Below are 21,634 nucleotides of genomic sequence, written 5' to 3'. Positions count from 1 at the left end.
ACTTTGATTCAATCAGTAAAAACAGTTTGTTAACGATAATTAAGTTCAGTAAATGAGGTAAACTCTTACCTGCTCTTGTAAGTACGTCCGAGTGCTGCAGATCTGGCGCGAAACTGCGGGTGACGTTATTTTCGCGCGGAACTTTGGACCAATGGCAGGCCAGGATGGTCGAGCTCTTTCCGGCCGATTCCTTCACTGCAGAGGGGGGTTCGGGCTGAGTTTCTCTCGTTATGACATTAATTAAACACGACAAAATGTCTTAATAAAACAAAGTATAGTTTAACAAGAAACTAAAACAAAGTACGTTCACTGTTTAATATTTAAAACACGATTTCTGTTTCCTGCGCGTGATCTTATGGTCCTCGATACGCTGAGATGATTTGGTTTGGTCCAACAGTAAATTACCTTTTTTTTCGTGCCCTTTCTTTATTGATACAGTTCACAATACCAAAAAAAAAAAAAAAAAAAAAAGACGAGACTGAGATACGAAATTAATAATCATATCCAAATACAAATAAATAAGCAACAAAATTAACATAATTATTTGATAAACTTCATACTTGCATTACAAAAAGATAGAAATAATGAAAGACAAATGACATCCATAGACTTAAACTGAAGTGCATATAATTTAAGCAAAATATTAATGTAATAATTAATGCAATTTTGATGGTTTTCTACTAAACAAAAAAAAAACTATTAAAGTACAGCTTGAAAATATGAGTTTGAAATAATTTTCAAAGAAGGCACAGATGTTTGATGGAACTGGAAATAAATAAGTACTAGTTTATTTAATCATTATAGAGCAGTCATTCCCAGTGGGTCAGAACCCACAGGTGGGTCACAGGAGATTTTATTTGGCTCCCTGCAAAAATAGAAGACTATGAAAGAAATTCTGCAAATTTAAGATTTATACCTGCAGTACACCGTTTCTAAAGCATAGGAAGTGTGTTTATGGTTTTACTGAATAGAGGAAGAAACGAGAGCCTGTTAAATCTGCCTAAATGCACTTATTCTGCTTCATTTATGTGTTGGCCAAAATGTCCTGCATCATTTTCTGGATGTAAGAAAATAAAAATTATGACATGGGCTGCTAACTGTTAAATGCATTGGTTTCTCATTTCTAAATAATTCAACATGTTTCTATGTTTTCAATAACATGCATCAAGATAATATAAGGTAATGCAAAAAAAAAGTTCAGGAACATACATTTATGCAAAAATGAACTCTTCCTAAGATTTATTGATAAGGTCTATCATGAATTGTGTCACAACGGTTTGTCATTTTTTAAAAAAGTGGATCCCTTGGAAAAAAAAGTTTGGAAAACACTGGTTTAAAGAAAAAAGTAGAAATACATGTCTAGCGGTCAGAGTAAAGACATTTTTTAAGAGTAAATGGTCCAAATCCTATTCTTCAAAATTAACAGTCTGTCAACTTAACATTTATTTAAAAAACATGTTTTTACTTTTATATGTTAAATTTTGCTTCCTGTATGTTGTATGTCTTGTTTTGGTTCTCTCACTCTGGGCAACACTTGTTGCTTTGGTGGGTTTTGTCCTCTTCAAAGATAAATCACAAACCATGTGTACATTTCATTTTGTATCTTTACAAACCTGTGCAAAAACTCCAATTAACAGGTTTGGGGGAAAAAATCACATCTAATACTGCATTTCTTTGGCTTTATGTGGTGCTGAAAATGTTTGAGGGTAACACAAAGTAGTTTTACTTGATATGTGACGATGTGCTGCAGGTACGTCCACTGACCACCATGTGGCGCAATTTACATGTCAAAAAGGCCTTTGAAAGAGGAAAAGTACAGCACACTTCCTATGGGGGAAACACAGGAGTGTTTCCGAGAAGTGTCAGTACATGTGTCCCTTGAGGGGGTTAGGGTTAATTATAACATGAAATAAAGTGGAATGATGTTAATAACTTATGATGACAGGGCAAATGTGTACGTCAATGAATATAGTATACATTACACAGATAAGTCTTCATCATAAATTAGTATCAAACTATATACTGTATATCAAAGAAAGCTCCACTGTATAGAGTAACTTATTATCTATACAATAGTTGTTCCTTCATGTCTGTCAGCGCACAGAAACATCTGACATGTATTTGCTGTAGATAGTTTGTTGTCCAGCTCCCGCCTGTAGCTACACTGTATGTGCAAGTCTGCTTGTTTGTCACAGCTTAAAATCCTTGTTTAGGTTTGTGTCCGGTTAGTATCCTTCTGTAAATTTGTCTTCTGTGCGTATGTAAACTGAGAGCTACTTGGAACATCTGAGACACCCCCTCACGTGTTGACTCGGATTGTAAGCATTGATCATCCTTATTATTGAACAATCTGCCAATACAGCCCAAGGTGACACCTTAAAAAGTGCTGATCTTGCACTAAACCAACACTCCAAATCCAAAAGATGGTCATATTACTGTCTTACCTAACAGACAAAACACAGAAAATCCTCACAATAGAGGAGTTGGCTCCGACAAATGTTTGAAACACACACACACAAAAAAAACTGACGGATTAATTGTTCAGCCAATCAAAATAGCTGTCAGTTGACTAATTACATAATTGCTCCAGTGTCAACATGCTATTAAGATGATTCAGAAAATCTGTCACATATCTTTAAAGACTTACAGATCAGTATTTGTCATTTTAAATTATGAATGTAATGAGAGCCCAAAAAAGGGGTCTGCTGCCTCTGTTTTGGTGGTTTTCCCTTCACATAAACACTTTTACCACATACTATTTTGTACATCAGACCACTTTTGGGACAGATGTTTATAGAAATTTTGACAGACGACTTAACCCCAAATCATACATAAACACCAAAACGAACCTCAAAAAGGTAAATAAAACATAAAGCAGGCCTAATAGAAAACTGCACTTAGAAAATACTACATCTTAACTACAAACTGGATTAAAATCAAAGACTAGGACCATACTCTTAACTCTTCATACATGGAATACTAGTAAGTTACTGTGTATGGTTAGTGTAAGTCTGGTAGTAGATACTGTATACTGCCTTGTATTGGTATGGTATAAACACACACTCTTGTTTATATAATTGTAATTTCTATTGTTTTGGTGTTTTCCCCTCCACTGTAAATCTTTTATCACAGACTATTTTGTATATTTGACCACTTTTTGGCCAGTGGTGGAAAGTACATTTAAACTACTACACTTGAGCACAACTGTAAGGTGCTTGTACTTTAGTTATTTCTATTTTCTGCTACTTAATACTTTTGCTGCATTTCTGATGGAGATATTATGCATAGTAAAATGATTATTTTTTTTCTAGGGTTAGTTCAGCTCTGTATTGATGAATCTGAACACAAATAAACTGACTGACAGAGGCAGTGGTAGGACAACAACTCCTTTTAATCAACGAGGCAAAATTACTGATTTTGACTATGGAGTTTGGTTGGTCTGGCAAGGGTGATATTTTGATATTTTGGTGGTTGTCTGTGCTTTTTAGATGACTAAAATCCATTTTGCCGCTGATCCTGTCCACAGCAGTACAATACTTTGCTTCCTACACTGGGACTCCTGCTGCTTCTCCAAACTTTAGGCATGCCAACTGCCATCTACTGTAGGTAACACTGACTATGAATTAGTTCTTCATGCAATACCATTTCAAAAAGAAATCTGAACTGTCCCTTTAAAGTATGGCTTACATGTTAATGCATCAGTAATAATGATCCAATCATATAATAATATACTATAACAACATTTGGCATAAATACTTTTACATTTGATACTTTAAGGACATTTTCCTGATAAACCTTATACTTTTTACAATTTTTACAGTGTAATATTGCTACTTTTACCTCAGTGAATGATTTGAACACTCTTCCACTCCTGTTTGAGACAGTTGATATTCATGGGGCTGTTGACGCCTGACAATTTAATCTCAATCCCAACAAACACCCAGACTGTGCCTGTAGTATGTAAACAACTCTGAGCCATTCATACAATCGTAGTAAAAAGTGGGTGGCATGAGCATCACGCCCCTCGCTCCTCAAATGGGAAGTTAAGGAAGACCACGTGACCTCCGTTTTCCCTTGACTGGCTCGTAGGAGGGCGGTACGTGTGACGTAAGCGGTCAAACGATACAAAACACTCCGCGAAAGTACAGAAACTTCAGACAGACAAGTGTGTGAGTGTTTCTAATGACAGCTGGAGCCTGACAGTCAACACCCAGGGATAAAAAAAAACCCAAAGAAGACTTATTTTTAAAAGGGAAAAAGTGCAGAGAAACTAAAGAGAAGTGAAGCCACTGCAGGTTTACTGAGCTGTCACACCTGTGGGTCACTTTTTGACAACTTTTATTTCCCTTTTTTGAACCACGTGTGGACAAGTCAAAGCAGGGTTCATGTGTGACATATACAGCCTGGACTCTCACTGCGTCTCTCCACAATGCAACATGAGCTGGTCCATGGAGCCTGCTAACTTCTACGAGAGCACCAAGCTGGGCGGCGCGCAGCAGGGCAGCTGCAAGCCGGGCAGCAGGAGCGGAGACGTCGGCAGCGGGGCGGAGGACGGCACCATGGTGGAGCTGAGCACCGCCCCGGCCATGTACGACGACGAGAGCGCCATCGACTTCAGCCAGTACATCGAGTCCATGACAGCCGTGCCCAACCTGGAGCTGTGCAACGACGAGCTGTTCCTCGACCTGTTCAACACGGTGAAGCAGGAGAAGGTGGACTTCTACAACCTGCAGAGCAGCTCCGTGCAGCCCATGCAGCAGCTGTCATACGCAGCAGCAGCAGCAGCAGCAGCAGAGAGGAAGGCGGACAGCGTGCTGCAGGAGAAAGGGCTGTATAACGCTCCAATCAAGCAGGAGTCAGACTGGAGTGACAGCGACATGTCCTCATCCCTGCCTTCTCAGATCGAAACCTGCGCCCAGACCTCCGTGAGCCTCCCTACAGGGCAGCCGACACCCCCAACAACTCCGGAGCCTGTCTCCTCTGTCAGTATCGGCTCTGCAAAGTCCTCCCCGAGGAAGATGGGGAGGGAAAAGGGCAAGAAGACGGTGGACAGGTTCAGCTTGGAGTACAGGCAGAGGCGAGAGAGGAATAATATCGCGGTGAGGAAAAGCAGGGACAAAGCCAAGATGCGCAACTTGGAGATGCAGCAGAAGCTGATTGAACTGAGCGCAGAGAACGACAGGCTTCACAAAACTATCGAGCAGCTAACCAGAGAGCTCACCGGGCTCAGAGATTTCTTCAAGCAAATACCCAACTCCAACTTTGTGAGCTCCTCGACTGCAGAGAGCCGGTGACAGATCCATGAATCTATGAACTTTGAATTTTAGGAGACATACCTCAAGAGACACTTTTACCATCTGTACCAGATGTATTTTAAGCTTACCATAATGGCACTGGAAAATATACGATGTTGCTGCCATATTTTTGTGGGATTTTCTCTGTTATTAAATTATTTTACCACTGCATTTACATGTTATTACCTGATATGGTACATGTTTTATAATTCCAAACTTTGTATAAGAGCCAGAGCATGATCTTTTATATAGTTTGTATGAAACCTTGAATATTTTGTTTATGAAATCTATAATAAAATTGCTGAAAAGGTGCAGAAATATGCTGGTCTGTGAGTGCTCTTTGCATAGTTATGCTTAGGGTAGGGCTGCAACTAATGATTATGAACACTGCCTTTTCTGTCCAACACTCCAAAACCCAAAGACTGTTCATTTACTATCATAGATGACAAAGAAAAGCAGCAAATCCTTACATTTTTGCTTGAAACAAGACGAATGATTAAACAACTAACTTATCAAGTAAGTTTTCTTTCTACCAATCATTGCAGCTCTAGTTGACAAGAGTGTGTTCTCACAAGAAGTCACAAAGTGCAACAGGAAATAGAATGTGAAGTCAGCAAAAATACAACTTTTATTCACACGGTGTCAGTAATCTAAATTACAGAGGTAGATGAGTTGGAAATAAAAGTGTTTTAGCCCACTTAAAATATATGTTTACAGCCTAAAAGTCCCAGTCGATGAAACACGTGGGCTGCTTTGACAGACTGCATGCCATTGGTCTACCCTTGGGCTGTCAACTCCTGGTCGACAGGCTCACATATCATTAACACAAACAAGACCTTGTCTTCTTGCAGCCCCGTTCACTTCGGCACAGCCTGAAGCTGTCAGGGAGGCCCGTCAGAGGGGGGGAGAGGAGGAGACCAAGGCCTAGCGTGCACAGATCCTTGGAGCCTGCTGAAGCCTGAGGATTGATATCATTAGCTACTTGCCCTGACAGTCTCAGAGGCAGATTTCTTCCAGGCCGATCCAGAGGGCAGGTTTCCTGGTGACCACTCGGACGTAAACTGTGAGGGGACCCAACTCTTTTCCCAGGACATTCTCCACATCGTAACCTGGGAACTGAAACATACAAATTCACACTTAACTTACTACTTGTTTAGACTATTTTAGATTGAAATATCATCCTCCTCCAAAACTTACACATGAAAAAAATTTTAAAATCTGATTATGCTGCAAGAATATCTGAGTGCACTTTAAGGCCCTGACCTTTGCACACTGGTCAGCAGTATTTCTGTTGATCTAACTGTTTATTCTGCACACATTATTACCTCTGGTTAAGAGCATCAACTTCTACTGTGTAAATAATGTATTTGCAAGATTAAAGGGTTTGTTTGTTTAATGTGAGGTTGTATGAGGTATTTATACATAATCAGTGGGTCAGTAGGTAAGGTAAAAGATAGTTTAGCCACTAAAAAAGGCCCAACTTTGACTTTTCTATCAGGAAACAGCTGTTATTTAGGCCAAATATTGCTCTCTCCGAATCAACCAAACTCCATGAGTGAAATCCGTAATTTTACCTCACTTCACACAGGAGTTTATGGTATACAGTTGCCTTGATCTGATAGATTATTTGTTATTGTGAGACTTTAGTGAATCCGAATGACACTTTTAAAAACACTTAAGTCACACAATAATGCACACAATCTAACAGATCAAGGGAGTGGCAGTCCAGGAACTCGTGAGGTAAAATGACTGATTTTGCTTATGGAGTTTGGTTAGTTTGGAAGGCGATATTTGGTTTGTTACAACGCTTTGCTGTCAGAAAGGGCTCTCCAATAGCAAAGGAAAGTGGTGACAGTATTCTAAATAGTGTACACTTGATATAGATCTTTTTAAAGTGGGTAAAATACCTTTTGCTGCCGAGCCTGCCCACAGCCCATCATCTACTGTAGGTAATATCCTGACTATCAATAAGTATGTCTAGTAACCACACTTCAAACAATCCAAGCTATCCCTTTAAGGCCCTGACCTTTGCACATTGGTCAGCAGTACTTCAGTTGATCTAACAGTTTAATCTGCACTCGTTCCAGTGCTAAAGAGCATTAATGCCTGCAATGCAAATAACACTGTATCTGCATGATTAAGAACTCCACCACCTGTTGGTTATACAGGAAATTAATTAGAATATTCTTAGAATAAAACTTTGCATGCAAACTAAAAAAAAAAAAAAAAAACAATAAATACAAGACCTGGTGGAATTTTGCGTCAGTATTTTGGCTGCAAATTCCTTCAATTGTATCAATGACCAGCATGACTAAGTGATTTTTATTGTTCAGTAAGGGACAGGCTTTATCAACCTGACATGAACAGATGACTTTGCTTTCAGGACATATTGACAGACGATCAATGCACCGTGCAGTTCATCCCAGAGTTATGTAACTATTTGCAAACCTACCTCATTACCCTCCAGCACAGAAGTGTCCAGAATGGACATGATCGTCTTCTGCTGCAGCTGTCGGAGAGATAAAGAAAAAAAGATGTGGAGCCATTAATGCCTTTTTAATCATCACCTTAATGTTGTAAATGCATCACACAAATGCTGCACTAACATACTGCACTCGCTGGTGAGTAATAGACTGACATAAGGGGTTAAAATATGAGCTAACTGATAAGAAGAGCACTGATAGTTTTATCAGTTTGGCTGACTTCATTTTCTGATTACAAAGTTACAGCTGGTTTTACATAATAAAAATGCCATTATGCAGTGGTGAAGGATTTCATTTCTCCAGTCTTTTGATGTGCAAAATATTAATTTTATGAGTCTCACTAGGGGCATGACAGATGCTTCTTTCCATGACTTAGATGAGAAGATCAATACCAGTCTCATGTCTGTAGTTTAAAAATGAAGCTACAACCAGCAGGAGGTTAGCTTAGCTGAGCACAAAGATTGGAGACAGAGGGAAACAGCCAGTCTAACTCTGTCTGAAGGTAACAAAGTCGCACTAACACCTAACACCTCTATGAAGCCTGGTAGATGTCACCAGGAAACCAGTGAAGATTCCAGGAAGTTATCTGCCCCGACCAAGACATAGTGTGACACATAACCTCCTGTAAAATATGAATATCTTTACTGTCATTGTACCTGTACAATAAGATGCAGTGTGGTGGACCCAAGCTACACACGAATTAATAGAATATAAAATACAAGAATAATCTGAGCATAAGTATAAAAATATAAACATTTTCACAATTTAAAAGAGCAATGCAGGCATAAAAAATAAGTAGGCATTGTTCATATTGTATGTGCATTGCACATTTTAGATGTCTCTGATTGCATAGTCATGTACAGCAGGGTATCACTTTTAAATGTCAATAAAATGTCAGTAACAGTCAGCAGCTGCAAGAAACGTTAGTAGCAGTTTTGATCTGGACAGGACAGATCGGGGAAATGATCAGCAAACAGATAGTGAAAGCAGCAATTCAACACTTTTTACACTCCAGCTTTTATACAGATTAAACAAATGAGATATAACATGCTAATTAACAAATTTAAGAGATGCTGGAAGGCAGGAATTTTCTATATTTGGACAAAGCCAGATTAGTTGCATCCCCGTTTCCAGTCTTTGTGCTAAGCTAAGCTAACTGGCTGCTTGTAAAAGCTTCATATTTATTGTACAGACATTGTATTGACATCAATCTTCTCATCTAACTGCAAGAAAGTGAATAAGTCTACACTCACACCTCAAGCCTTCGTGCATAATTCAGATGTATTACTTAGATTTTTTTTTTTTTAAATGTAGCAAATGGGATTCCAGTGTGATATTGTGGGTCAGTTCAGGATAGTGACCAGTCACTAGTCACTGTCCTGGACTGACCCACATACACAAAAGAACAATAACACTCCATACCACGTCACATGCAGCAAAGCAAAGGCTACTTTTAACTGCATCTGTCAGCGCCTCTCCACAAGACTCTCACAGCAAGTCACTTCAGGCAAGCAAGTGATTACAAAGTGGCCGTCCACACTGAGGCTACTTAACTAAAATAACTGTATCTGATATAGGACCACATATGAAAGTGGCTCAAATCATAATTGATAAGATCAGATATCACGTGATGTGTGCTGCTCACACTATCATGAAAAAAAAAATTGATTTGAGTCACACATCAGCAAAAAAAAACAAAAAACAGATTTGAGCCACTCGTGCTTGCAGTCTAAAGGTAGTGTAAGTGTATTTCATGAAATGTTGGACCATTCCTTTAAATACATGCAACTTATACAGTATAAAATAATACATAATCAGCCCTAGACTCACAAGTTAGTCACTAAATACTCAGTAAAGATTCAAACTGAGTGGAAACAATTAAAATTGCACTGCAGAGACAGTCCAAAATCTTTAGCGTGCTTCTTCATATTTGGGCGGTTACATGCAAAGTTGTGTGCTTACTACTGAGGAGAATGGAGGAAAAGCGATATGTCCGGTAAGGCGTGTCCTTGGAAAACTTTAAGGGGCATAGGTTTGTTACTCGGCATTCTCGCTGCCATTGAAGCAAAAATTTTGCATTTTCGAAATAACGTTGTTCTCACCTTAACCTTCAAAGTGCAGTTACTTAATGAAGAACTCAAGAATACTTCCAGTTGTATCCTCGTGTCTGGCTTGTCCACCACTGACTTACAAGAAACACAGAGGAAGTTTTCACTGTGGAAAGAAAACAAGAAATAAGATAAGGATTTTTCATGATGACTAACATTAAAGGTAGTTTGGATTATTTTAAGTGTGGGTGTATGAGGTAATTATCAATATTGAGTGTATTAGTTAAAGTAGATGGTGGTCACTAGTTTGGCCAACCAGACTCCATTGGCAAAAACAGTAATTTTACCGTGCAGAACACAGAAACTGCTGGCCTTGTTCTGTGACATTTTTTAATATTATTGAGTGACTTCGGTGTTTTAAAAGCTTAGTTCAGATTCACCCAAGTTACCAAACAGCAACAAAAACAAACTGATCGAGGCAGCCGTACACCAACAAGTCCTGTGTGCTGTGAGGTAAAACTACTGATTTCACCCATGGAGTTTGGTTGGCTTGGAGAGAGCAATATTTGGCTTATATAATGGCGGTTTTTTGTTAGAAAAGGCTGTCTGATGGGAAAGTAAAGCAGATTTTCTTAGGTGGACCTTAATTGAGAGGATAAAAATACATTTTGCAGCTGACCCTGACCACAGCAGATCATTGCACCCATGCTGGTATTCCTCTGTGTGGCTCAACTACCGTATACTGTATGTAATACACTAACTATCAATAAATACATCATACAACTCCACCTCAAATAATCAGAACAGTCCATTTAAGCTATTGCAATTAAAACTGAGTACTTACGGTCTTTCAGCAAACATCTTTAAGCTGTCACTTCCACAGTGGTTACAGGCAGGCCAGGTATAAGCAGTGCTCTCATCCACACCAACTATCACTCCTGCTGGCAGAAATGAAACTCTGATACTGAAATATTTACTCACAAAATCATATTTGGGAAACATGCATGCATATTGTATCTCTCTGCATGACTTTAGTTTAAACTCTGGTAACAAGCAGACCATTTGCATTAATCATTTGCATTTCAAGTTATGTTCAACCGGTGGATGCCAAAGGAAAAAACGTTGACGCCTAACTAGAAGCAACACTGATAAATGATCTACGCAAAGGTTTCAAAGTGTGTGTATGTTTGTGACAGGGCGTTAAGAGATAAACACATCCCTTTTCATTTTTATCTGAGATTGCAGTGATAAATGCAGCAGAGTACTCCCTGCCTGAACATCATCACACTTAACAACCAGAGCTGCTGCTGCCCCGCAAACACAAACATTAAAAAAGATACTGAATTTGACGCTGATAATTTGCTCTTGTACATTCCGGTCTGGGCCTTTTTCCACTGGTAATTTCCAGAAGATAGCATCCGCGCATGAGTGCAAACGATAATAAGTTTGTTTTATTTTTTTTCAGCCACCTGACCAAACATGTACGGCCAGAGGGGCCTGAAACAAGAGGGTGCACAGTTTGATCTTTGCCCTCAACTGTGACACGAAGTCGACAGATGCAGATTCTTATCTGATTTAGGCTGCATCACATTTACATAATAGGAAAGAATCAAAGAAAGCCAAGCAATAGTTCACAACAAGGACTTAAAACTGATACTTAAACAGGATTTCTGTAGCCAAGACTTTTTAAGAACATTATGAATGCATTTCAGATCCATGGCAAAAAAAATACATGCACAGCTTGCATTATTGGTTCAGTGTTGGTTTGGTTTCTGTTTTGTTTCCTAGAAACACATTTAAAAACGAGACTGCAATCTCTGATGTTAAAAAGCTTAAAAATGTAAAGAAACATGCACAGTGCGTGTATGCGATGTTTGATTTGGGAAAAACAATGCTATGTCCCCCAAACTGTCACTTTTTTAACATTTCTGCAGCCTCATCTGAGATTTAAAGCCTTATTGGGAGCAGACATGTTCATTTTAGTACAAAATGACATGGGAATTGACATGAATCCAACGAAATTTCATCTGGTCGTATTTCATAAAGTCCTAAACAATGACAGCCGGAGGACACTGCATAACAAATAGCAGAAAGCGGTGCCTTCAAGCCACATCAAGGCCCCTTGCTGAGTTGTAAACTGTATATGAAAAAACAAGTGGTTTTCTTCCCAAGAGAAAACAACACATTGAGCATATTCGGCAGGAATCACTTACAGGGAAACCACAGGATTCAGTGAAAGGAGGAGAAACTGACCTGCGAGGGAGCAGAGGGAGTTGGGTGTGATCTCAGGAGTGAGGAGATCCAGTCTCACAGGTTGGGGCAGGGTCTCTGCCTGAGGCTCTGACAAACACTCTGAAAGTGGCCTGGTGGAAAACTCGAGATTGCCTTCAGGGTCGACAGCCTCAACAACCGACTGCTCCGCACACAGGAGGACACCTAGGTGTGGACATTTTGAAATTGAAATGTTATTACAAAGAAAATATGCATAAAGAATTTACAAGTCAGGGTGCAGCAAAGGAGGCAGTATTCAGAAACTGCAGCTACTTAAGTAAAAGTATGAGTACAACGATGTAAAAATCCTTTATGCAAAATCCTACTTAGCACTCCACTGATTTACTCCTACAGCACTGGCAGACTAGAGAACACACTCTAAACAATTTTAAAAATCAATGCAGCAGAATCAGAGATATCATCTTTTTTATTTCACACATTCATCTTCGTTGGCAAAACACGGTGTGCACATTACCCACAGTGCAACTCAGGTAGCAAAAGTTAGTCATTGCAGGTTTAATATTGATCAGTGTGTAAACAGCATTTTACGGTCATAGCTGACCGTTCATTAGCTCAGTCCAGGCTTCCCAACAAAGGGGTCGAGCCGCTCCAAAGGGTCACAAGATAAATCTGTGCGGTCATGAGGTCATTAAAGGGGCTGGAGAGAAGAAAAAGCAAAGCTGTGCTACACGAGTTTGAATAAAATTTTGGATTAATCTAAATCTATACCTGCAGCAATTATTTTTTTGGCCACTCAAACAAGTTTTGAACAAAATTTTATTTGTGTGGTGCAAAATCATAAAGTTAGAGCAATCGCTGAAGCGACTGTGGTGAGGAAAAACTTAAAACACTGACTTATTATCTCTCTTTTTGTAAGATTATTATTATTTTCACTTTTGCCTGATTTATATAAGAAAGAATGAAGGTGGGCAGAAAAGGTGTGAGAGAAACACACAACACAATCTTCCAAGTGAGCCACCAGGGCGCCCCATATCGTGGCCTTTTAAGTTGACATGGAAAATTGCGTATTTACACATCCAACAGTTATGGAGCAAAATTATTGTTATCAAGACCAATGTTCCCTGTCTTTTAGCTCTGTTTGGTCCCCAACAGTTCGTAAGGGAAATATTTGCCTCTTCAGCCGCTGGTCACCAGCTAATCACTTCTCAGAGATGTACTTGATTGAATGTACTTATTTACTTTCCACCGCTGTTGAGGGGACATGAGGTCAGAGCTCTGTAAGATAAAACCTCATGAGATAGTGTGTGGTGGCATATCAGGTCAAAATAAAGCTCTACCATGTTCTTTGATGGCATCTGTGAATGACATGCGACATGCAGCAGGGGAATTCAGTGCTTCGAGGACAGAGGAAGTGAGCACACAGGAAGTGTTCACACACAGGGCCACCGTTCGCCTGCACGGCTTCTCTGGCTGCTCCTCCTGAAGACTGGGGTCTGTTAGCACCAACCAAACCTCACCCTGGCCTAATTCACTGCTCTAAATAGAAACACAAAAGACACATAATTACTTAGAAAAGCAGAATGACCTAGAAAGAAACAGCTTAAAGGAAATATTACGTAACAAAAAGCTTACGGAGCACAAGTTAGGTGCAAATTGTCACCAGCTTTGACGAGATTATTCATTCAACAAGCTGCACACAATGGTGGTTACTGGGACAACATTAAAAAGTCTATCTGTGTTTCAGTGGCAAAGTCCACCACTTTGTTCTGAGCTGCTATCTCATCTTGGTCAAAGTTTAAAGGTCTTACCAATCAATGGTGAAGAATGCCTGGGCCTCACACACACTGTCATACACACAGCGATACGAGTGCTGCTCTCTACGTCAGAGCTTGATCTTATCAGTTTGTTGGCTCAAATGATCTCAAAAGGATGACTGAAGAGCTCCATGAAACACAGTGTTTATTATGTTTTTTCTGATTAAAATCAAATTAGATCAGCGTTTGGGGTGGGGGGTAGACATACCTGTGTTATTCTCTTGTATATAACAGTGGCAATAAAACTGCAGCGACAGGTTTTAAGATCACTCTGAAAAAGAGAGGGAAAAAACAGGGTTGAGATCAAACAAAGTCCATCTTATCATGATCAGCAGAACTGTTTTTTTTTTTTTTAAATTGTGTGCATGTGTGAGAAAGTGCTCACCTGCAGTATGTCTCGCAAGGTTCGTTTTGTTGGGGGAAGGTAAAGCGGGGACACAGTTTGCCCCTCAATTGGTTCAACCGAGCTCTCCTGACCAGACAGCAGGTAACAGAAACTCGGAGCTGGACCTGCAGGTCTGCTTTCCTATAAAAACAAGACGTGGATGGCATCTTCATTTTTAAGAAAATATACTGATTCATAAATTTGAAAAGTCTTGTTGATGTGCAACTATGCACAAAATTTCCACACAATCAACTTTGTAAATTCATCTAATGTCTTTGCAGTATTTTTCTTCTTGTTGTCAAATGGGTGAAAATGTTCTCTTCGTTTCATTGTTCTCAATCTATTTCCATGTGCTCTGTAAGTTGAAGCTTTTTGCACTCTGAGGGCCACCATACTTTTCAACCCTTTAAAATAGTTTATAGCTTCACACTCTGGATGTGTGCAGCACCGTTTTCTTGTGTGTATCCTGAACATCTAACAAAAACTCTAAAATAGTCTAAAATGCGTTTGATCTGAAAAACATTTATTCCTCCTAGCAACCAGGACCACAACTGAAAATGACATCAGCGGGATGGATACATCACTTGCTACTGATTAGTTAGCATAGCCGATCTCAACCAAAGCCTGGTCAAGTGTGACTAGTCAATACTACTCCGACTACATATGGAAATCAGAAACTACTACTGGTAAAATTTTCTCACTGGCCTACAGATTCTGCAGTCTGGGGCTACTACCAATGATTATTTTCTTGGTCGATTAATTTTCTTGATTAACTGACTGACAGTTTGTTTTTAAAACGTCATAAAATAATGAAAAATGTCAATCAGTGTTTCCCAAAGCCTAAGATGATGTCTTTAAATGTCTTGTCTTACTCACAACCCAAAGAAATTCAATTTACTGTCACAGAGGAGTGAAGAAACAAAAAAATATTCACATTTAAAAAGCTGAAATAAAAAAATTCTTATCAAAATTGTTGGTGATTAATTTAATAATCAATTAATAAGGCATGATAGTGATAATTCAGTCTATTCTATTTTTCTATTTAAATGAACATCGTTAGATTCCTATTAGAGCTGAAAAAATTAGTAAGTCAACAGAAATATTATCAGCAACTACTAATAATGTGATTTTGGGGAGTAAAAATACCAAACATTCCAGCATCTACATCATTAATAATCTCTGCTTGTCTTTGTCTGATATGATAGTGAGCTGAATATCTTCAAGGTCTCTGGTTTTGGTCAGACAAAACAAGCAATTTGACATCACCTTATAAATCACCTGGGCTTCATGAAATTGTGATGGGCATTTTTCACGCTTTACAGTCCAAATTAGTTCATTAGTTGCAACCCTGGTTTCTTTTATAAAAATGAGAATGCACTCCCAAATCAAGCCCTCACTTAGTGAAGATGCATGATTCCTGCTGTGTGAGGAACTTACACTGGACGTACTGGGCGTGTTTCCGTGATCTTTAAGAGGCTTCACTGGGGGCCACAGCCTGTCTATCAAGCTGAAAAGCCTGGTGCGCCTGAGAGTGAAACACAAAAAAGGAGGGAAAAAAACAGAGTAAGGAGGGGGGCACCGAAAAGGGGGGAAAGGAGGAGAAACTGGTGAATAAGGAACTTTAACGGGAAGACAGAGCGCTTTCACAGCCAGTTTCACTTCCAGTGAAATCTCAATCTGTTAAGACAGAGCTTGTTTTAACATCACCCAGAATTACCAGAGAGCATGCTCAGGCTGGCAGAGCAGACACACACACACACAAAAACTGTTTTTACAAGCAGGTTTTGAGATACTGAAGGGTGGGAAAACAGTTCACACCCTATGTAAATCACAATATCATTGTCGTGCAAAAATAACAAGGTTTAGAACACTGATTAGGAGCGATTCTGACAGCCCCATTTCTAATGCTGCCATCTCTCAGCACATTCTTAATCTTAGTAATGACAGATTGAAATGAGATTACACTCGATGAGCTTTTCTGATGTTTCATTTACGTCAAACCGATTCTGTAAGTATGGATTAAAAACTTAAAATATCAAGTAACAACTCGGACAGGACACGTCAATCTTTGGATTCACTGTCTCCTTTCTAAGAAGTACTTGTTGAGTGCAGGGTGGCTGGTCAATGTCATTTATTCATCTGTGTGTGTGTGTGTGTGTGTGTGTGTGTGTGTGTGTGTGTGTGTGTGTGTGTGAGTGCGCTGTCATATCAGCCTGTGGTTAACAACCTGTTAGTCAGCCTGTAATCACAGGGTTTCTTTGTGTGAAACTGGTTCTGCAGCCCATTCAAGTCCAGTGAGGCCAACTCAAGGATGAGTAACGACAAAACTAACAGGACTCATTCAACACATTGTGATTTTGATACTGAGCTCATACATTTGTTTAGCAAACGTTACTGCACCTTTTTAAATGCTTTAAGTTACTGCAGCAACTTGTGGTAAGACTGTCAAAAGTATTGATACTTTAATACTTTTTCAATACCACGTTTAATATGATACAGTATCTGTTAATTATAGTATTGAAAGTACCAAAGCTGTATAAGAAATAATTTAGACTTGTTCAGTGTTCAGTGAGTTTTTTTGTACCAGCAGCACTGTGTGCAGGTTTTTTTATTAAAAAGAAAAAAAAAAACTAATTTGTGTGCCTCGTGCTTTTGTTTCTTTTTGCTGTGCTATCAAAAGAAGTACTGAGTATCATTTTTCTAATAGTAATTTTGTGGTTAGTGATCATCAGAGCTGAGGTGTTGATGAACACTCTCAAGTATGACTTCTCATTGTATTTTTATTTGGCGTACATCCAAGAGGAGGAAACTTTCCTGTGAAAATAGTTCCTTACCACAAGGACAATGCTGGCGTGCACATTATTCACACAGGTGCCATGGTGGCTTCTGAGAACTTGTTTACAAACCTCACACCCTTCAAACACTAATGCTGCTTATTTGCTTGTTCTTAATATTATATAAGAAGATGGATACTAATCTATTAATCCATTCATTAAATATTGAGTCAGGAGACATTTCACTTAGCTTAGCATAAAGACTGGAAGCAGTTAACAAGTTAACAACTATCAGCACATCTAGGTTTACATTCACACTACAAGCCTTAGTGCTCAATTCTGATTTATTGCTCAGATCTGAATTTTCTGTTTGGATGTTCACATTATTTTCTAAGTGTGGCCTACATCAGATTCCAGTGTGAACACACCATTGTCTTCACATTCAGCTTCATGCAGCATGCTGTCGTGTGTAAGTTTGCATGGAGGCCACTGAAGCCAGAGTTTCATTCATAAGATACTGATGTGCACTGAAAGCCACCACATTAGTGCAGATGATAATGAGAATGATAATGAGGAGACAGATACCCCATTTTCTCAGATACCTGTGCTAGTCTGGTTTGACTTTGTTTGACTCTTGACCTCAGCCCAGCACAGTAGGAATTTTAATCTCCATTACAACAGGGCTCCCTGCTCAAAGGTGCCTTTTAAGTGAAGATGAGCTTAGCTCAAGGTGAGCGCTTGTAAAATGTCAAACACTTCATTTCCAATAAATTCTTCACAATAAAAGTCATGTGTTATTTTACTATTCAAAAGACTTTATTATGAAGCAGCTAAATCAGAAAATGTTGGGTTTTCTTCAGCAAAAACATAACACAACTTCAATACATCTGAAAGCTAACGTTGTCAATTTGTGGTTTAACAGAGGAGTTAATGTCAAACTAGTTCTTGGCTATGAGAGTCTTGTTGCCAGAGTGATGTTAATTAGTGAGCTTTAGAGGAGCTGGGATATATTTTTTTAACCTTTGGACAGTCAGGCTAGTTATTTGCCCTCTTTCAAACCATTATGCTAAGCTAAGCTAACAGTCTCCTGGCTTTAGCTTCATATTTACCGGACAGATATGAGAATGGAGTCAACTACAGTCAAAATCAAGAGTTCCAGAAAATGTCTTGATATAGCTCTTGCTGTTTCCACAAAGTGTATGGTATTAAACTGGAAGTCAGATTACTCCCTCTCTATGTCAACATGGAAATCAGAAATGATGCCCCTTAGAGAAGATCACCTCTGTCCTGAAAAACAGATATGGTGCCCTTTTAAAGATCTGGCAGCCTTTTCTTGAGTATATAGAAACATTACCTTTATCAGTTGTGGATTCGCTGTGAATTTTAAGCTAATACTAATGTTCCAGTACAATAGTTGAGAAATTTTATTGGCAAATGTGTTTCAATATAACAAATGTATTTTATTGTTTTGCTTAGTTGATTACAATTATTTATGTTATTTATTTAGCTATTTTAGTCACTATTTTTGATAACTGTGTATTTTATCATTAAGTTTCTAGAGGGAAAAAATTGTACTGTTCTTGCATAATTGAAAACTTGGAAATAAAGTATACCAGAAAGGATATGAGAGTGGTATCAGTCTAATCTTGTCAATTAACTTTCTGCAAAAATGTGTCAAAATTGTCAAACTATCCTTTTAAAGTAGAGATTATTATGATATGCTTAAAAGTCCAACATTTACGGTTTCTAAGAAACTGGGGGAAAAAAACTGAATGCCTCACGTGTGTTTTTCCACTTAAGCTAATAAGATAGCCCATGTGCGAGCACCGAAGATAGCCCATCCATCACAGGTCGACCACAGACAACCTCCAGACACATTATAGGCTGCGCTGGCATTGAAAATACCAAGGATGTAAACATACCCCCAGCAGGTCTCTAAATGTTCCCATGTCAGTTCTTCTAACTGCTTCTAATCTGGGATCCTGACTATGGAAACTCACAAGGGACACAGAGCGAGCACCTCGGTATCACTTTACATGTAAACACTGGCAGTTGCACTGCTGGCTGTAACAGCATAATAAGGTTCATATGAGCTTCAAACATTAAATTCTCATTGTGTTGTGAATGTGGGTGTTGAATGTAGTTGGAGAAAGGTATTCAAGCAGAAAAATGGGGGATTTGCTGTGGTCTATAATCCTGGAGAGTCACACACTGGGCACTAAAATGTGTGGTGGTTCAGCTTGAGGCTCAGTGTCTCTACAACACAAGGCCCTGAGGCTAATTTACCAGCTTTTCATATCAGGAGCTGTCTATCATAGGCATTTACTCAGGGCTGTTGTCCCAGATGGCTACAGAGTGAGATAAGATAACCTCCCATATACCAGAACCCATATCACAAACTGGTACTGGTCACAGGTTGAAGTTTAGCCGTGGCTGTGATCTAAGATTCAGGTGAAAAGCGGCCGAGGCTCAGAGGGAGCGTGTGGATCTCACCTTTCTCGAGTGACCCGCTGCACCACTTTAATGCCTCGCAGCACACAGGTCCTCCCCTGCCACCTGTGGCAGTACTGCTGGAGGTCATCCTTGCAGGGCAGGAGGTGGAGCTGGACCACGCTGAACATGCCGTAACTGTCCTGGACGAGCACACAGAGCCTGGGAACAAAAATTAAAAACATCACATGCAGGGATAAAATTAGACTGAACATTTTATTCATGTTTAGGACAAAGTGAAGGATTTTAACACGAAACAACATTCTTATATTTCTAATGTAACAGGAGGTAAGTGAATAATTAACACAGGATCAAAACTCTTTTATGTCACTCTTCTCATCTGTAAAATGTTTATTTTGATGAGTCATCTCAAACTGAAAGGCAATTACAGAAATGTATCTGATCAACTGTGATCAGGGGATAATAGCTAACCCTGCACTTGACCATTAGCATGTGAGTCATAGCAAACTCTGTGATAAAGAGTTTTCATGTTTCCATCGAACTGTCAAGCGAATCTGAAGCAAACCTTTGCAAATGCAAATTATCTATCAACTGGTTTGAAATAAATACACTGCTAGACTGTGTCAAGCATGGCTTCATCAGAAGTTAGAGGTGTGGCCTTCGTTATCAAACAGAGCAGAAAACCAGTTGTTTGCAAACAGCCAATCAAGAGGAAGAAGAATCAAACCCTGTCATTTTGGTCGTCTACAGGAGAAGAGTGGCAGCTGTTTTGAATTGGATAATTAGTAATTATTCATTCAATTTCTTCGAGTACTGAAAGCTCCCACAAATTTAACGAGGCAGCATTTTGATCTTTATGGACTGAACGCCAAAAAATGTATTTTAAGTCAACAGACAAAAGGTCCAAAAAGTTATCAGAATAATGGAAAGTTGTAACATTTACTGTTTCATGGCAACTGAGCAAACTCATTTAGACCAAAAAAATATGTGGTTGAGGTTGTTTTGTCAGTTTCAGAATTCATACGTTTACATTACAATAATACCTGTAATGAGGGCTGCATGATATGGTTAAAAAATAAATATTGCAATAATTGTGACAGATATTGCACTTAGAAGTAGAGCATCAAAATCACAATATGGCTCTCTCTTTTTCCTTTGTATGCTGGTTTTGTCCTGGCTGCACCTACTGGGACTGGATGTGTACAGTATAAAATTGTTTCTATTTCTAACAGAAATTAGTAACTCATCAGTAATTAATCAATAAATAATAACTATATGGCTGAACTACAAGTATTTGCATTAAAAATATTAATATAATAATCAGTTTTTCACCCAAATTGTTGTATTTCTTTTGTTAAATCAGATTTTTTGTTTCAAGAAAACAATGATCCATTAATACAAGTAAGTATATATAAGAATGAAACACCAGTGCATCCAGCGACACACAGACGAGACACAGTTAAGGCTCAGTACTGACATTTGTAAGTGTTATTGCTGGTGGCTGGTTTGACAGGCTGCTGCTGACAGAAAAGCCCTTTGGCCTACAAAGTTTGTGAGCCTGTGAACTGCTGTGAGTTCCTACACTCTGCTGCTCCCAGTGAGAGCAGAGCTTGGACTGCTATGATCTCTAGTATCTCAGCCAGTCAAGCCCAGACACAGCCCTGTACCAGCCCTGAGAGTAAACAGTGGAGTTCATATCCCCTGGTTAGACAAGCAACGGCCAGGGAGGAAGAGGGAGGAGGAGGAGGAGGAGGAAGAGAAAAAACAGGGAAGAGGGAGGAGGACTGTCAGCGTGCCCATCATGCATGTGCATGCATGCGCACATCCCAGACATTGGGAAAGTTTGAAGACTGTTTTCAACCACCTGATTGGGTCTATAAATGTCCTGTGTTGGTAAACATGGGGTCTGTCTGTGTTTGTTCGGAGAGACCTGGAAATAGATATCTAAATAACATTCCTGACATGACTTTTGGTGGTGAAGGCCGACGTTTTAACCAAGATTATTCTCAGTTGTTTGCTTTATTCACAATCCAAAATCAGACCTACAGGATACAGCATCTTGTTAAAATAACAAGGAATGTTGAACATACAAAAGGGAGACAAATAATGTTTTCTGGAGGTTTTGTGTTTATGGGGCGCTAAACACCAAGTTC

The 21,634-nt window shown here is 39.2% G+C and overlaps 2 protein-coding genes across 2 annotated transcripts in view; one reads left to right on the top strand and one right to left on the bottom strand.

Moving 5' to 3' along the window:
- Nucleotides 1-4,143: 4,143 nt before the first annotated feature.
- Nucleotides 4,144-5,612, top strand: cebpd (CCAAT enhancer binding protein delta). The gene has a single exon (XM_084731354.1). It carries the CDS (start codon nt 4,386-4,388, stop codon nt 5,292-5,294), a length of 909 nt encoding a protein of 302 aa, XP_084587480.1. The 5' UTR covers nt 4,144-4,385; the 3' UTR covers nt 5,295-5,612.
- Nucleotides 5,613-5,899: 287 nt separating this feature from the next.
- Nucleotides 5,900-21,634, bottom strand: part of spidr (scaffold protein involved in DNA repair) — a 44,659-nt gene continuing 28,924 nt past the window's right edge. The window contains exons 11-20 of the mRNA XM_084731353.1: nt 19,524-19,682; nt 15,694-15,781; nt 14,257-14,397; nt 14,080-14,142; nt 13,395-13,593; nt 12,079-12,261; nt 10,670-10,763; nt 9,880-9,991; nt 7,747-7,803; nt 5,900-6,410 (exon numbers count right to left, since the gene is read on the bottom strand). Of these exons, the coding sequence (XP_084587479.1) occupies nt 6,291-6,410; nt 7,747-7,803; nt 9,880-9,991; nt 10,670-10,763; nt 12,079-12,261; nt 13,395-13,593; nt 14,080-14,142; nt 14,257-14,397; nt 15,694-15,781; nt 19,524-19,682 (1,216 nt within the window). The 3' untranslated portion in view covers nt 5,900-6,290. The remainder of the gene's footprint in view (nt 6,411-7,746; nt 7,804-9,879; nt 9,992-10,669; nt 10,764-12,078; nt 12,262-13,394; nt 13,594-14,079; nt 14,143-14,256; nt 14,398-15,693; nt 15,782-19,523; nt 19,683-21,634) is intronic.

This window comes from Lutjanus erythropterus, chromosome 12 (assembly GCF_056507025.1).
Source record: "Lutjanus erythropterus isolate fLutEry1 chromosome 12, fLutEry1.hap2, whole genome shotgun sequence".
Classification (NCBI taxonomy): domain Eukaryota; kingdom Metazoa; phylum Chordata; class Actinopteri; order Lutjaniformes; family Lutjanidae; genus Lutjanus; species Lutjanus erythropterus.
Note: the sequence above shows the minus strand (reverse complement) of the source record. Positions and strands in the feature narration are given on the sequence as shown.

Bases quoted from the DNA above. Each gene is read 5' to 3' on its own strand.
- cebpd (XM_084731354.1), top strand. From the start codon at position 4,386: ATGTGTGACATATACAGCCTGGACTCTCACTGCGTCTCTCCACAATGC.